An 18,261-nucleotide genomic window follows, 5' to 3' on the forward strand; every position below is an offset into this window, starting at 1 on the left:
GAGACACAAGGAGCTGATCAACTACAAATGTCACCCTATCTGTAACACTTTGCATCTTATCTCCAGATATGGGATTAAAAATGAGGTATAAACAGATGAAAATGCATAAGACTTTATAAACCCACAGAATAACTAGACAGTTTCTACTTCAAAATCATATTTATCCCAAAGAAATTTTGGTATTATTACGAAACCTTTGCTGTGGGTTATTAACTCTTGAAGATTGTTTCTACAGGGGAAGGAAGGAGTCAGGGCTAGTGAGATGATTCAGGTAAAATTGCAGTAAGGTACACCTTTAGCTGTTCAAAACCCCCAAGGATTCTCTGTATTCAGTTAAGGTTCTGGTTTTGTTGGTTTTGTGTTTTTTTTTGTTTGGTTTTTTTTTTTTTTTGTTCAAGTGTTTTTTTTGATGCTTCCATGCACATCTCCTTGCCAAATATAGAAATATTCCATGAAAAGATTTCTCTCAGTTTTATCTTCAGAGTAAACTGAGACCTTTACACTTGCCTGCACACTCATGAATGTAAGAGCCCAAGGTGCCACAGACCCACATAAGCTCATTCCTATCTGAATTTCAGCTTGATTTTGAAACAAAAGCATTTTCCTGGGCCTACTGCAGCCCTGTTTTCCTATTTTCCTGTTTTTCTTCCAAAGTTGGGAAAAAAAAAAAAAAAGAAGTAAAAAAAGTAAAAAAAAGTAAAGCATGGACTCTTAGACATTTTACACCACTTCTTTTTGGACACTGAAAGACCAAATGGAAATAGTGACACCTAAAATCCACATATATGTGTGTACTCAAATATCTCACTTCATGTGGAAGGTTTGGTCCCAGAAGGCTACAGTGGTATTGCTCTGTAATTACACAATTTCCTAAACACTGAATCAAACACTGATGTTGAGTGGCTGGAAGATTAATGTTACACTGATGACAAAAATGGAAAAACAATTTGGGGAATCAAGAGATAATTAAGTTCTTGACAGAATCACTTGAAAAGGGACCATTAGTTATATGAAAGAATTATTCCCCTGCGGCTTTGATTATATATGGGAAAAAGACATTTAAGAAGTGATTTCATTGGCAATATAAAACTTATTATCTCTCAAAATAAGTGGCAACATTAATATACAGGGTTGCAGAGAGTGGTCATTTCAAACAAAAAATGGAATTCTGTCTTCTGAAGAAATGCTATGAGATGAATTAATCTTTTCTTAGTGTATTGTATTATATATATTTTACTGAGTTATCTGCAAGTGCAAATAATGTACAGTTCCATGTGCCTTATAAGTCTGGAAAACTTGTTTCAGTCAGTACAATATTCTGCATTTGCACTGAATTCAGGAATTGTTTGGTAGAGCAGTAACAGGGAAGTATTTTCAAGTGTGAAATACTGTTTTGCTGGCATGCAGAGACTTGGGAACCCCTGTGCTAGAAACTGTGTCCACAGGAAGAGGAATTTCTTACCCTGCTAATCTGTCCGAAAGGACAGAATAAGGGAATTTTTAGTATTACCATTATGGAGAGAAACTGAAGGAAGAAGATATTAAAAATGAGAATTTCAAACTAGGCAGAAGACCACAGGAACAGCAGGTCTGGAAGGGACCTGCTGAGCCATTTAGTAATTTCCCTTGCTAGGTCCTACCTATGGCCGTGTCCACTCATCACACAGTTTTGGCCCTGCTCTGTTTTCTGCAGCCAAGCAGGACTTTTCCCTCGTGGCTGCTGAATCTCTGTCTCCTGGTTTGCTCACAGAAGCCCTCATTTGTAAATTCCAAACATGCCAACTGGACGGGTTTCAAAAATAAATCCCTGAAAATGTCAAGTATTCACTACTGCTACAACTGCAAGCTACACTTCAGCAGAAAAATATACCTTAACAGCCAGGACTGTGGGCATTTGTCATGCTGTAATACTTGCCAGCCAGATGGCACCAGACAGGATAGTAGCCATCAGGCTAACGAGAACTGCTGACTTGGGCACAATAAAGCAGCTCTGTGAAGCGGCAACACCAGGAATGCTGTTCTGTCCAGGCAGTGCTGGTGGAACAGAACTTGCACATTTTGTGTTGTTTGGCCACTGTGTCTGGTGTGAAACACAACTGTGTTCAATGTCTGTCACAACTGTCAAAGCAGAACACCCAAAACCTAATTTTTTCTGTCCAGGACTCCTTAACTTACAGCCTTTGGTTTGTGATTTACCTTTCGAAGCTTCTGAAGCCAAGGAATTTATGCTTCTGGTCCTGTTTCATTAAACTGCTATCCATCTGCATTCATGTTTAAAGTCTTTTCTTCTCTATCCATCATTTAACTAAAATCACAGCTATCACGGAATGCTCTTTATTTCCTTAGTATCTTCCCCTTAGGAGGTACTGTCATTCAGTATTATTATAAAAAGAATATTTAACTATTTCAAAGATTATATAATACTAATCTCTGATCTACATTTCACTATGCTTCAGGTCTTGGTTGCAAAAACCTAAATATTTCTTATGTTGCTAAAATTTTTTCTACTCTGGGTAAAACAATTCTAAAGCACAATTTCAAAAGGTTTCACTTATTTACGTACCCCTTTTGCATCAATTACACCAGGTTTTGCGTTGAATTTCACCGTCTTCAAACGTGCACGCTCCTTTCTTTCAACTCTGGGGAAAAGAAAACACAAATGAAGAAGCACACATTTATTATAGCAGAATTTTGTATGAAACATTTGATACCTGCTCTCCCAAGACCTTTGGCAGCTTTCTATACCTAAAGTAAATATTTAAAGCAAATTTCATACATTGAAAAGGAGAGGGAAATCTGTCCTCAGCCAGACAGCAATTTTCTGGCAAACTGGGACTGGTTTTGAGGAGTCTTGACTGTCCTACACCAGCAGAACAGCACAGCCTCTTAAAAGACAAGGGAGTCTGGGAAAAGCATTCTGGGGACAGATTTACTCTCTGATTTAAGTTGTTCAAAAATCAGATGACATTTAGAGTTCTATGGTCAGAGGAATGAAACAAGGACATGTCCTTACTCACCTTGATTAATATAGACTTTACTGTGTAAATGATGTTTTCTTCCTTTGCAAAATCATCTACAGAATCTATCACTGACTGGCTCCAGTAAAAAAAAATCTGATCATCTACCTGAAACTCAAACACTAACCCTATTTGTTTAAGACTGAGAATTGCTTGAGGAAATCTCCATCGAATCCCACAAAGCCAGCTTTTAAGAGACATTAGAATACATTCCTGCAAATCTCTTGCTTTCTAAGCCTGGGTAGTAGAAATTCATAATTTCTGATAATTATTTTCCAAAATGCAAACTCTAGTGTTTTGATAAAATGATAATTAACACAACATGTTTCCTTCTGTCTGAGTAGGCTTATATGTGCCTTCCTGAAACACAGTGAATGTTGGTTACTATAGCTACAGTTTAAATTTAGATTAAATGCATTTCACTGTAAGTGTGGAATATTCACATGGAAACAGCTCAAGTGCATCTTTCAAACTAAATCTATGTTATTAAAAACACATGAACAGTCGGAAACTTGAACTAGCAGATGAAGTCCCTTGGTAGTACCGGTAAGAAATGAAGACTTGAGGCTGTGTAATTGCCTAAATAGGATGGATGCCTTCTGAGGAAATAATTAGCACAAATGAACACAATATTCTACTTATTAATCTGTGTTAACATTTAAACTCATTCCAGCCCTGCCTGACTTCCTACATCTGCTTTTAACTTAATTTCTTATTCACTGCATAAAGAAATTTGGAAATTAACCCTAAAGAGTGAATCTTATTTATGAAGTTTGTCATAATTGCATTAGTAGCCATGGAGGCATCACTGCTTTCTAGAGGCAGACTCTAGACAGATGAGGAGCTGCAGAAACATTCTGCATTGAGAAGTATTTAAGTAATGCCATTAAGTGCCATTAGTCCTTCAGGCAAACATAACAACAATGTTCATATATGCTCTGTATGCCTACTGAATGTGCCAAATATTTCATCATCTGGCACTGTATTACACAATACAGTAGCACACAGTGTTGCGTCCCATTAGAATTTGAGTGACACCTTCCACAAGAAAACTGTTCTCAGTTACTTATAATTTAGCTGAAATGTAAAATTACAAGCAGAAATGTTCTGTGTCAGGCTGACTACATTACTCTTGCTGCCTGAACTGTCAGTAAAATGGGTCAGCTGTTAGAAAAAGGCAAGGACAAAATAAATGGGTTTGCCCAATCTATAATATAATCTTAAAGTTCTTCAGCTCAGGTGCTCTACTGCCTTTGTCTTTGGTCTGGAATTTGCATTGTGGCAGTGGGTTGCTCTGGTGTTAGGAATATACTTCTTTTTCCTGAAGGAATGAACCTAAATTTCTGACAAGCTTTAGTTTTACATGCTCCAGAGAACTCTTGGAATCTAGCTTTGGCTCTCCAAAGATTTAGTCTTTGTTGAAACAGTCAGGGTGCAGGACTTAGGTGAACTAAGATGTTCTTAGAATTTCTCATCTGAGCTACTGGGACATTTTTGCCATAGAGAGAGCTAAAAAGAGAACTAAACCGGTGAATGTCTGTTCTTTTAGATTTGTTGATCCAGCTCTTAGAAAAGGCACTTTTTAAAGGAACACTAATTCAAACACTTCTACCACTTTTTTGCAGGTTTGTAATTTTTATATTTAAGGAAAAATAAACTTGAGTTTTTTTTTCCCAAAGAAGAAAGGAGTTTAGGTCCAGAGGGTTATTTGCAGCAGCTGACACTGTGAATGTCTAAACAGCATATGAAATTCCTTACATTGGTTTAGCTGACAGCAGCTGACCATCATTTGAACATTTTGATCCCTCAGCTGAAGAAATAGCTTTTAAAGAAATAAATGTTTCACTTAACATGGTAACCAGCTTTCTATCACCACTGCTGGACTAAGCAGGATTATGGGGAGTTGTGCAAAACATGAAGTGAAGGGGAGGATTCCTATCTCCCAGGTTTGCAGGGCCCAGACTTGCAACCCTGACTTGCCTGATGTACAAATTGCTGCCATGACCCTTTCTAATGATATATTTGCCTGATACAGCAGGGATATCCTTTATCCTAAGGGATAAGGAAAGCATGGCTATGGTTTCCAAAACAACTTCATTGACCAGTCTCATTTTCAAAAGCGCCTGGGTGGTCACTGAAACTCAAAGAGGTTCCAAGAAATATTCAGAGAAACCTATATCCAGCATTCAAACATGACTGAAACTGAGAAGCTCTGAGTCCTATGTGGGGACAGTATCACCCTAGCACAACTTATGGGGATTTCACCTCCATCTTCCCACCCACTCTCCAAGTACAGCTGTGTGCAAAAACACTTCTGTGTACAGGGAAATTATCTAGAATCATCTGAGATCTGGGACAGCTGGAGTGTATTCTGTATATATGTATAGATATATGTATATAGATATATGTGTATATATATGTATACTATATATATGTATACTTTCTCTCTGGCGTTAGATACCTCTTGGACCCTTTTATTTCAGAAATGGTCAGGATTCACTTTTCTTCCCATGTAAAGCTAGGGAAGTGGAGCAATGCATTGAAAATATACTTCAACCTTCAGTGTTCTCTCACTAGTAAGTTCAAGATTTCAGTTCTTTAGGATACTGTTCTCTTCTTACTCTTTGAGGAACTTAATGGGATGCAACACTCACTGCACTGCAATGTCTGTCTGCTTTTGTGTTTCTGGGCAGACACAGCTATTTAAAAAGGGCCTGTGAGATTTTTTAAAATGAGACTTTCAGTTCTTCATAAATGCTACAAACAAGAAAAAATCAAGTGTAACTCAACAAGACATGAACTGTGATCAAACACTGCTGGACCACTGGGAGTTTTGTCAGTGCCTTCCTAAAAGCACTAATCAGTCTTCACAGTGGTGAGGTAGAATATGAAGTGAGAAATGCTTTAATCTTCAATAACAGCGTTCATCGCTGTTGTAGAACACAGATGCAAATTGCAAACATTTCTAGAATGAGATAAAATGGTAACAGTAGCCTAATTTGCACAGATTTGGCACTGAAGTGTTCTGTAGGACGAAAGTTGTTTCCAAATCCAGCATGAGTACTGTAGTGAGGAGAGTGAACAAATACAAGAAAGTAATGTAAAATGGATACTTGAAAGACCTTGCTATGTCTTGTCCAGCTTCACCATTTCCAGGTCACTTGCACTATATTTGTTTTGCCTGCCTATCAAGTGAAAGATAAGTGAAAATATGTTTGCACTATTTATAGTTCAAATATGTAGTCTCAGTTCATAGCTTTTTATTGCTTCCATCCTCTGTGAGATGTGAAATCTGAGCTTACCATGGGAAGAGATTCTCATTCTCAATATTATTTTGGAGCATTCCTGAAGAAGCATTTTTGCACCAAACATGCATTTTTCAGAGAGAGAGAGAGAGAACATGCTCTGGTTCAGGTCTCCATCTGCAGTAGCTTGCTTATAGAAAGCAGCTCAGCACTTGGTCAATATTTATGCAGAGTGGACCTAATGATATTAGGAAGTGACTTCTCATAAAATTGTAGCACAGCCTTATTCTGTTTAAAAGCCAACAGCTGTTTTCCTTCAGCACAGAAGTTTCACATCATTGCAAGAGCACAGGAAGAAGTTTATACCTATACATACATTCAAATTTCATTCCATATTAAATTTTTCCAACTAGATTAGTGAGCATAGACAGATAAATTATTTTAGACAAAGATTACCTGATTATGCCATGTTAAAAAGTTTTATCATCTAAGGATTAAAATGTTAATTTTAACTGACATTTAGAAAGGTAGACAATTTATAGGAAACCATTAAAAATAAAAATCATTTGAGTGGATAAACATGCCCTTCTGCCAAGCTGAGCAGAACAACAAATTTAAGCTGGCTTTTCACCCACAGGGACTTCTGTGCTGGGAAAGCCTCTTGTCCCTTGTCCTTAAATGCTTGTGAAACATTGATTTTATGTACTTTTCCTCCCACTTTGCTCTGAAAGGAGAGCATGTCTACATGTACTTGTGGGGAGAATGTTGTCTATTTGAGAACACAAGTATCAGGCTGGTATTATTACAGACGGTAATAACAGAGATACAAGTTGCATAACATTTGACAGTCAGATATACTTAAACTACCTGAAAATGGGTGTCTTAGAATGATGTCCAGTCTGACAGCAGCTTTGTTACTGCATGTCTGAAGGACAACAGAAAGATCAGTGTAATTATTTCAGTGTTTTAAGGCCAAATCCTTGTTGGCTGTGCAGAGGGACCAGCAGTAAGAATGGTGAGAATTTATGCTCAGCCATTCTGGGGCAATCTGTTTGAAATATCAGGCTGCATTCCAGACCCGTGGACTCAAGTCAGGCAGATATACACACACCACAGAAAATACTGAGGTTTGACATTCGTGAGGTGGGAGGCTGCTGCTGTGGAGGGCTTGCAATGTCGGTGCTTGTCCCTGTGCAGAGATTCAGCAAGGAAAAATTGAAAAGAGCTGGAGGTGTAAAATCAATGCTACAGGAAATTAAATCTATTTACTGTTGAATTAGAGCATCTGTCTAGAATGAAATACACTTACATGTGCATATGGGTTTCACGCATTTTGTTCATTCCCTTTAACTAATGCAAGTGTTGCCATACGGAGGGAATCTTGGACACGGGCTGCTCAGCTTGCTGCTGCCCTTTTATAGGAAGCTGATTGTTTTTTTAGCATGGATAATAAGAAGGGAAATGAGGCAAATAAAAATTCTCATGATCAAAAGCACAGATTATGTGGAAACTCTAATCTATATCTATCTATCTATCCAAATGTAAAAATAAAAACCAGTGTTAATCTAATTTGCTTGGTCATTCTAGTATAAATAATAATTTTTTATGATAAAGGAGCACTTCACACACATAACAATAATGCCCAGGCAAAACTGCAGGCTGCCTGAGACATTGGTACAGGGATGGTGCTTATGTCCCCTCACCTTAGACACCCTGCCTGATATAACTGTGCTGTCACCTTAAACATAGCTTGGATAAATCTCTTGGGCAAATGTGGAACCAAGAGAAATCTGGCCTTAAATGCTGATTAATTAATAATTGAAGTGATCACTGGTTTTTCAGAGCTACTATGGGAAATGCAGGAATTGTAACTTAGCTGTTGCTGGACATACGTTAAGGGAAGTAGGACAAAAGTAAAGCAGACAGCTAAAAGACTCAACGTGGCACTAATCTGGATCTGTATAGCCTCTCACTGACCTAAAGTGCAAAAAGTAAAGCTACAGTACTACAGGATAGCATCCCACAAGCAGAAAAAGGAACCTAAATGCAAAAGAAAACCCTTCCAAAGCATAACCCCCAGAAGCCCCTAAAAAAAAAAAAAAGAACAGAAATGAATTGGAGATTGAAAAACATAAACCTAAGACAAAGATAAAATCCTTCAATTTACAACATAATGGCTTGCAGGACAAACCCAACAAACAAGCTACAGATGTTCTTATCTTCCTTCCTTTCTTTCTACCACAATATTTTACTGCTAGATATAGCATGTGCTGTATTATATACAAAACAACGCCTATAGAAATAATCTCATATAAATTATAAGAGACATCTTATATGGCATCTTGGAGCCAACAGTTTAAATGAGGATTTCCATGCTGTAACTGCCTATATTCGGTCAAATGAATCCCAGGACTACTCTGTTTTAGATTAATCCTTTACAGTCAATAATCCACACCTGCAGAGGAAATTTAACTCTGAATTAGCACAATCTGGCTAGTATGATTAGCTTTATTCTCTGTAACTCAGCCCTGTGTGCACTGATTGCTCATCCTCCTCTTGGGTGGTGTAAATGACCGCAGAAGATGCTGGCAAGAGCACATCAGTCTCAGGCGCTGAGCAATCATCCGGAATCCACAGAAAGGAAACAATACTCACTTTTCAGTGCTTTGGAAAAAATAACCTTGTACAACTGAAACCTTTTATGAACTAACAGCAACCTCCTCCCACTCCAGCTCTGGTGTATCATTACATTAATGCAGACAGAAAATCAGATGCCATAGATTTTTCCAGGCCCCTCAGCTTCACTAGTGAAGAATAAGGATGACAAATGAAGAGCATGGTAACTATACCTGCATCTTTAAAAATTCAAGACTCTTATTTTTAGGTGCTAACCAACCTATTTTCATATAGTCTCCTTTTTTCATTTTGTTTTTTTTTTTTTTTTTTAAAAATCTGTTTTCTCCCAGTGTTTCCTAAGCCACATCTTATTCCTAGGCACTATTATATGTCTGACCTTGACTAGAGAAACTCCACCTTTTGTCCTTGAAAACACCACTGTGTGGGTAACCAATAAGCTTTAGGCATACACTCTTTTCCACTTTATAGGATATAAAATTCCACATCTTAATTAGCTGCTTTTCTTTGTCCTTTTTTCCTCCATAGTTGTTTTATTATATATGACAGCTTTTTACACCTTTTATAGTAGGCACCACCCAGGAGTGAGCTTTGTGCACATACTTTCCTTAACATTAAATAAATTCCTCTCTCTTTCCATGTATGGTCCAATTATGTAATTACAGCAGTATTTACTGTAGCAATGAATAGCAGGGAAGTATACCTTTTTCAATAGCTAGAGACTAAGTCTGGTTAATGGGCTCATTTTCCATCTTGAAACTTATAATCTCACCTTTTATTTCTATTATACAATTCCAAAATTGCTCTTCGCTGAAAAACCAGGTGTGGATGCTATTCAAACATGATCATTAGAGAAATTAAGGTCCTTTCAGGGCTCATGTCAACAAAGGTATTTGATTTTAGTTTGCTTTTACATGACTTTGAACAACGAGTACCATAAGCTCTATTGGTGCCTTGGCCAATTCTCTTGAAACAGCAGCAGATGCTCAAGGGAGCATCAAGCATCCCATTTCCCCACTATAAAAAATGGTCATGATAATTTTTACACTAGTGCTAAAGCTGAAATAGCTAGGAATAGAAAGTTTATACTCAGTATGACGGCATTGCTGCAAAAGAGAAATGTAATATGTTTTGACAGATTTCATTTTCCTCCTACCCTTTCAGTTTATGACCTTTCTATAGCAACTATCAACAGAGCCAGGAAGTAATACTGGTTTGTGTGCTAGTTCTGATGTTATCAGAGACTTGTGGCCGATTTTACAAAAGCATATAGATGAAATAAACAATACAAACAATGAAAGAGATTCAGTTATCTGTTCTCTCTCTTGACAGTCACCACAAATTCATCACACACACACAAAGATTCAGATTTAGCTTGGAGAGCAGATGAAAATTCCTTCATTTACATGATATGAAAAATTTACTGTGATATTGATTACCCATCAGTTTCCAGGCAGGCAGAGATTAAATTAAAAGATTTCAAAGTCAAAGATGACCATTATATAATTTAGCACCATATTTTATATCACACAGGCTGAGAAGTTTAATTCTATTACTCTCTCAAAAGAAAGACATACGGTCTTGATTTGAAAATGTCAAGACACTCATTACATCCTTCAGCAGTTTGATGCAATGGTTAATCACCCTGACATTAAAACATGTGCTCCACTTCAAATTCAGAGTGAATACCCAGACTCAGGTTCTGGTTATTCCTTTTTTTTTGGCTAAAGGTCTTTTGTAGATGGTGATATCTCTTCCTTTTCCCTTTTCTTTATGAAGTCACTAGTAATTGAGTCACCTTCTGAGTTTCTTTACAGTATAGTTATAAACAGCCTGAATGTTTTAAATCTCACACCAAAAATTGTGCCTTCCAACTCTTGAAATACCTGTGGGATTTTCCTTTACTTCCTCTAGTTTCTCAGTATGGATTTTCAGATTGATGCACCCCATCTTTGGAAAACAAAAGAAATATTTTAAGATAATGAGCAAGGAGGTAAGAAGAAGAAGAAGGCAGCACTCACCTCCTCTTGCTGGGTATAACTCCCATCTCCTCACTGTCCCCCTCCAGAGTGACCCTCCTAGCCTGCCACCATTCATCATCTGAGGCGTTGATGACGTGAAGGATGTCTCCATACTTGAAACTGAGTCCTTGGCTTGGGAGGCCACTGTCTTTGCTCTTGTCATAGTCAAACATGGCTCTGTGAAAGGAAATAAAGATATGAAGACAGGTGATTAGATCAGTCTGGGTACGTTTACTTCTGAACAATTAATGGTATTTTCCGAATGGAAAGGTCTTACTCAGAGGAAAACTCTTTCCACTGTGAAATTAGTCTTTACAGAAGCCTTTTTTTTTTCCTGTAAGAGAAAGTAAATGGTAAAATCTCATACCAATTTTCAGCCTATGCCTTCCAGTCCTCTGCCTGGCACCTGCACCAGGGTAGACATACCCCACTTTTTGGGAGTAAGACCCTGCATATGAATCTGACCAAGTGCAGGTCACTCATTGAAGTTATCTAGATAAAAATACAGATCTTGGTTTCTTACAGGAAAAAAAAGTATTTGGCTATATTTTTCCCATGTAAAATACTGTTTAAAGACCATGCCTGTCAAGAACTGATGGTTATTTCCTGTAGAGAAAATAATATGATCATAATCCTAGCTGCAGAAATGTTACACCAGTAAAATCCCAAGAGTTGTCCAATAATTCCTACTCTTTCACTGTCAGAAAGAAAACCATGGCAATCTTTTCACTGGCAAACACTTTTGTGAGAAGGATTTGGTGTAATTAATAGCTGTGCATCCTCATGTAATTGCAAAGAATGACTGTAGCAGTTTTATGGGTAGATATAAAACAGTCAAAGCTACTTCTCATAATGAGGAGAACCTTAAAAGAAGTTATCAGAATTGTGACTTTGCAACCAAAATAATTTAAAGCTCTCATAAGCACCAACTGTACATGGCAAGTCTGGTTCAGGAGGAGGAAAAATGCTATTTGAAATATGTCTTCTTTTAAAGACTTTAAAGTCTTGTACTAACATCTTCAGAAATGCCCAGATAATTCCCTTCTATGAGGATGAAGACTGATGAATTTTACATAATCCATAATCTTACTTATGCTTGTGCCTTTTTTGGTAATGTTCTTGGAATGCAAGTACCCTTTGGAAAAATTTAATGGCTTAGCAGTGGAAAAGTTATTTTAAAAACCTGACTATATCTTATTAAATATTTATATTCATAAAGGACTGTTACTGGTACCAGGTCATCTGCTGCTTCTCAAGTACAGCTTTCTGTAAGGATATTTGATGAGGAAGCTCATAAATCCAGAAGCAGTTAAGTGCCATTAGACACCTCTTCTTGACCAATTGATGACACTAGATCCCTGGAAGATGGCAGTGCATACACAAACAGACACACAACACATCATCCTGTGAGCATTGCCCTTGGCAGCAGGCAGCGGTCAGAGTTTTAGCACCGTACTGAACAGTCTCAAAAATTCACTGATTAATTGTGCACCTTGCCAGGGAAACTGCTCAACAGCTCAAAACCCCTAACCACACAGTTGGCCGTGCTCAATACTGGGCAAGACATCATGCAATCATGATTCCAGGCAAAATCAAGTCACTCAAAACAAGGGACAATATCTTCTGTTACAGAGAATAAGCAAGATTTTCACATCCCTGATGCAAAACATTCCCTGATGCCAACCTGGAAATGCTCTGTATTTGGGAAATTGTAAGACAAAGGTTGTCTTTCAAAAGTTAAGGAGTAGAAAGTAGGACAATATTCTTTGTCCTTGAACAAACATCTGCACCTCAGAGCCCACATATTGACTTAAAATGAGTCTGTCATCGTGCTGGCTGATGTTAACGATGAATGCAGATGGCAATGTTTGCCACTGACTTGCTTTGATTGGAGTAATCATGTGCATTGCTAATTAAAATGAGATTATAGATCTCAGACAAGAGACTTTTTGAGCACACTTTTCACTGAATGAAAGATTTTGTGGCTGATGCTCTACAGATGTTGATTACTCCATTAGCAAATGAAAATGACATGAGAGCTGACTTCAGTGATCTTTCCTAAACATTTCAAACTGAGAGCCAGGTCTTGGTAACAGCTGTATTTGAGCTTACAACTTTGATAACATTTCTGGCTCTTTAAAACATACTTTTGTTGGTTGGCTGTTGGCCCAGCTATAAGTACATGGACATCTTCAGGCATTGTTGACTACTTTGGGCTATAGAGAGACCTGGGCACACTCATCCCTACCACTTCAGGCTGTGAGGGCAATTTGGATTGCAAAATCTAGTCCCTCTAAGAGACTGACATGTCATTTCTAATTTTCTACCTGATGAACACCACAAAGTTCTGTTTGTGCTTGGTTTTGAAAATGTATATAAAAATAACACCTCTGCATCTGTTGACCATCAACTGAAGTGATACAAAATGAATGCAGCCAGACTTTTGGTTTGGTAAAGGAACTGGGCAGAGCAGACACAAAAAGCTGCCTTTTTTAATTTGCTCTTTCATGTTTTTAGACCATGACATCCAAGTCTTACAGGATACCATCTGCAAGCACTGAAACTTTCGTCAGAGTCAAGGTCAGCTCTCAGCAAAGTGTAGCAGAGACACAAGTGTGCAAGCTTTTTCACCATGATAACACACTAAGGTTAGTTAGACACCTTAGATAGATCCTGCCTTGTGAGGGAGAGTAGCAGAAGAAAGGTTAAAAAATAGTAGCACCTTTGCTGAATATTATGAGTTGAGAAGGGGACATAAGCAACATAGCCCAACAAGAAACCCACCCTTGCACAGAGCACCTAATAGCCCTCTCTGAGAGATCAGCACTGTAATTTCAGCTAGAGAAGGATCAGCATGATCAGGACCAGACAAGTATTCTTCCAAAATGAGATGTCTAATAGAAACAGGGTTATTCAAATGATCCAGAGGGTCCAAACCAAGAAGACATGTCACAGTGCTTCTCTCTCTGTGATGAATCAGAGGTATCTCCCCAGAACACAAGCACAATAATGCAGATAGTGGAGAGGTTTCTTAGCAGAGCTAGTGATCTTTCTTGCTAGTATGATTATATGCTTTCATCTGGATGAGGCTGCTTATTCATGGGTTGCTTGGGCAGTTCTTCATAGCACTGAGCTGTAAATAATTTTTACTGCAGTAAAAATTATAAATAATATAATCTTTTGTAAATAATCTTTTACTGCAGTATTAAAGAATAATAATCTCAATAACCTTACAACATTTTAATGACATTTATCTAACAGTCTTGAACACTAACAGATTCTTTTTTTTCTCCACAACTTATAAAAGTGCATCTTAAAGCACTGTTCTTTCGCATGTTTTATATACTTAGTTAGCTGCCTGCATCCACTGTTAAACCCTTTTGTGGATCCCATAGGACAAAACCAAGAGCTTTCCCTGTGTCATTAAGGCTTTTTTTTCCAAGTCAGCTGACTCAGTCTATTTTTGATTTGGGGCAGTCAATATTTTATAATGAGGGAAATCAGTTTGAATTATTTAACTTCCACTTTAGAGCTGCCACCAATGTTGTGATCACACCAGCATCAGAAAACTCCTGTTCAGTATCTTTCAGACAGTGCATTTCACAAACAGGACCCTGGGTTACACAGGGTAGGGAATGAATTTTGAAGTTACAAATACACTAAACTCAGGGACTACTATGGTGTGTGGATGAAATACTGGAAAAGGGAACAGAGCTTGCTACTAACCAGTTTAACAGATGTGGTGAAAGCATGAGTTGGTCAGTTTAGTTCCCTTATTAGAAAAACAGCAACAGGAATTGGTGTGATTATCAAAGGCATAAGGTATATGCACCAAACTTCCATTAACAAGTTATTTTTTTCCTCAGTTCTCAGTTCTTGCCTTAGTTTAAGGAAAACTGTTTAATATCTGCACAGTATCTTGAAAGTGAAAGGTCTCATTCAAATGCCACCTATTGCTGTGAAAGACTTGGTGAAAGCCTCATGCTTATAGAAAATAAAGAAAGTCCTTAGAAGTGAAGCAGGAGATGCAAACATTTAGAAGAAAGTTTATGGCTATTACAAATATTTAAGAATATGTGAGGCTTGCTTCCCTGATCTTATTCCAGACTTCAGAAATAATCATTACACTAGACTAATCCCAGCAGCAATTTGGACAGAACCTAACAGGTTTTATTTTTGTGCTTGGTTGCTTCTTAATAATTTTTAGGCAGCCACAGCAGTGTGAAACATCAGACAAGCATTTCACAAACAGCATTCAAATTAATTGATCAAAAACTGTTTGAAATTAAAATACTGACTTTACCAACCTTTAACATACTGCCCAATGTGCAGTGAGGTGTCTACGTGGCAGGAAGGCCACCAAAACTAGGTGGCCACTTTTTTATTCCACTTAGCATAAATCATTACTTGAAGCATTTCCAAAAGCTAAGCTGCCTTGTGCAGTAAATTTCTATTCCTAATGACACCTATTCTCGCAGCTAGAATAATAAATGTTTGACAAAGAAAATATATTAGCTGGGACTAAATAGAAAATCAATTCCTAGTGCAATCCCATATATTACAACCTATTGACATCCATGATGTTATATTGTTACCAGCATTTCTAACCTGAAAAATAGGGTACAGAAAGACTAAGTGATCTTGCTAAACCCTTAGCAGAGAAGGGAATTTAACAGAGAAACCTCTTAGCTTCCTCAGCTAATGCTGTAAACACCACTATTAGTAGTCTTCATAATCTTCCTGACAAAGCAAGGTATATAACCGCATTTACAACACAAGAACATGTTTTACTGAATGCTTCTATATGTTCTGTGCAAAATCCCAAAATCTTCCACTCCTGTATCAACAGCCGGTAATTTGATACAGTTCAGGTGCTGCACGGCAGATTTATTTGCATCTCTGAAATTACTTTCCTCTTCTTCTGGCACAGATGGGTGTTTGCACATAAATTTACAGACTGCTCTTTGCTATTCACTTGATTATGAAATGACAACAACATTTAGCAAGAGAGATTTTCATCTGCTGTAAATAGTCCTAACTCTCCTGTGATCTGCCAGCATATCTGCATATGCACCACTAAAGGATATTTCTCTCTTCTCTGAAAATTTCTTGAACAGTGATTCTCAGACATCAGATTATACCACATCATCCTATAGGAGATATATGTTATTCTCCTCGTTCACCACACCTAAACTACGACCCCCTCTATTATTTTATTACAAATGGGGAAATCTAGTGCAGAGAGGTTTTATCATTTGCCTGGCTTTAGACAGTAACTCAGCATCATAATCAGAATCAGACCCCAAGCTTCATATCTGTCTTTTCTGCACTCAGTAATAAATGTATTTCCACCCACTTGCAGGCTTAGCTTGAAGAAAAAATTAGAAGAAGATGAAAGAAACGCTAATGTAATTCATTGCTATAGCTACAACAGAGAGCACAGCGGCTCTGATTGAAGCAGCCATTGCAAGGCAATTAAGATGCTATTTAAAGGGTTAAATTTTCACATACTGGCAAGTCAATAAAGACTTTCAACTTCTCCTCCCAGCTTTGTTTCCATCTGGAGAAGCTGAACGTGTAAATCATATGTGTAGAGCATACAAAAAAGGTTTCTCTCTCTTTGGAAGGTTTGGGAAGCTCTGAGATTCTGCTTGCTGAGACCAGAGGCTGCTGGAATAGCCCCTGTGCACAAGATGATTCTGTCATACATTGTCACCTCTGCTGAGAGAGTGCGAGGGGGGACTGTTGGGAAGAACAGCTTTTATTAGGGGCATACTACAACAATGTAGTTTTAACAAAATATATCTGAATGTTTGCCCTGTGACTCATAGATACCATGATTCCTGCTTTTTCCTTTCCTTTGCCTTTTCTTTTACTTCTTTTACTTTCTTTCTTTCTTTCTCTCCCCCTTTATTTTGTTTTTTTCCCCTATATTAATGATGTTGTGACTCTTCATGAAGCTCATCCCCTTAACCTTGTCAGGCTGAGAGGGAAAATGTCAGCAGTTTGACCAAAATCAGTCGTGACAGGGCAGCAGCACAACATGGTTGCCATGATCCCTTTGGAAGTTAGCACTGATCAGTGACCATTACCAGCAACAGTCTGGATGCACCTAAGGTGGACTGGAATGCTGTGTCCAGCTGTGGGCACCGTAGCAAAAGGATGTAGACCTGCTGGAGTGAGTCCAGAGGAGGCCACAAAGATAATCAGAGGTCTGGGGCATCTCTGGTATGAACACAGGCTGAGAGAATTGTGGTTGTTCAGCCTGGAGAAGAGAAGGCTCCAAGGAGACTATTATAATCTTCCAGAATCTAAGAGACTACAAGTAAGCTGGAAAGGGACCTTTTACAAGGGCATGCAGTAACAGGATAAAGAGAAATGGCTTTAAATTAGTAAGAGGGTAGCTTTAGGCACTGAGCATGGGGCATGCTCCCAGTCAATGTGCAGTTCAGGGTGTTAGCTTAGCGGCTCCTAAGGCACCTCCACTGCAGGAAATCCCATTGTACATTTGCATCCAAGCCTTTTACATTTGCTATCATATTATTTCTTTACTTCATTCAGCAATTTCTCCATTCCATATCCAAGTAATTCCTTACTCTTTTCTTCCTAGTGGGAATCTGGCAGAGAGTTATGTCATGGATCTCAATGAAAAAAAAAAAGGATTGGAGACAAGCAGTAATTAGTTCCAGAAAAATTTTACAAAGAAGAGGGATAAATTTTCTTTATGATGTTTATCAGGAAAGAGGACTGCCATTTGTCCTTGGGGAATATTCTGCTCGTTCTGGAGATCCAAGCATGATGCTTAATTCATTGGCTCTTATGAGCCAATCTCTATGTTGCCGATGGGCTTTTTTAGTTTTCAGCAAGTGCTCATACTCTGTGCAGGAAATGGGTTCTGCAAAATTTGTACAGAAAAATGTAAGTCAACATTTTCAGAAGCATCAAACCAATATGTTGCACTTTCATGGTCCTGCTAGGCAACAGCATACAATGTACTATGTTAGAGGCAAAACATCCCACAGTGAGCAAGGACTGACACTTCTGTCTTTCAGTTGTGGACATAGACAGAACTCATATTACTACCAGGTTTGCCTGGCTTTAACTCCTCCCAGCAGGAATTGTAAGGTGGCTTGAGAAAGTGAAATTCCTTCATGCTTTCTCCTGTGCTGGCACAAGGGGAATTCCTTTCAAAGAACACACTTTTTGTTTCTTTGGCGTTTTACAGGGCATAAAAGACCCAAACAGAATCCCCCTTCTGCTTGCAAACATCTGAAATCAAGCTGTGAGCATATGCTTACCTTACCATAATTTACTGACTAGGAAAATCTGGCTGCCAGTTTCATC

The 18,261-nt window shown here is 38.1% G+C and overlaps 1 protein-coding gene across 1 annotated transcript in view; it reads right to left on the reverse strand.

Annotated features, from left to right (window-relative positions):
* Positions 1-18,261, reverse strand: part of DLG2 (discs large MAGUK scaffold protein 2) — a 420,316-nt gene that overhangs the window by 36,162 nt on the left and 365,893 nt on the right. Inside the window, exons 13-14 of the mRNA XM_058830779.1 lie at positions 10,918-11,094; positions 2,564-2,639 (exon numbers count right to left, since the gene is read on the reverse strand). Coding sequence (XP_058686762.1) covers positions 2,564-2,639; positions 10,918-11,094 — 253 coding nt within the window. The remainder of the gene's footprint in view (positions 1-2,563; positions 2,640-10,917; positions 11,095-18,261) is intronic.

The sequence above is a fragment of the Poecile atricapillus genome, chromosome 1 (assembly GCF_030490865.1).
Source record: "Poecile atricapillus isolate bPoeAtr1 chromosome 1, bPoeAtr1.hap1, whole genome shotgun sequence".
In the NCBI taxonomy this organism is placed as follows: Eukaryota; Metazoa; Chordata; class Aves; order Passeriformes; family Paridae; genus Poecile; species Poecile atricapillus.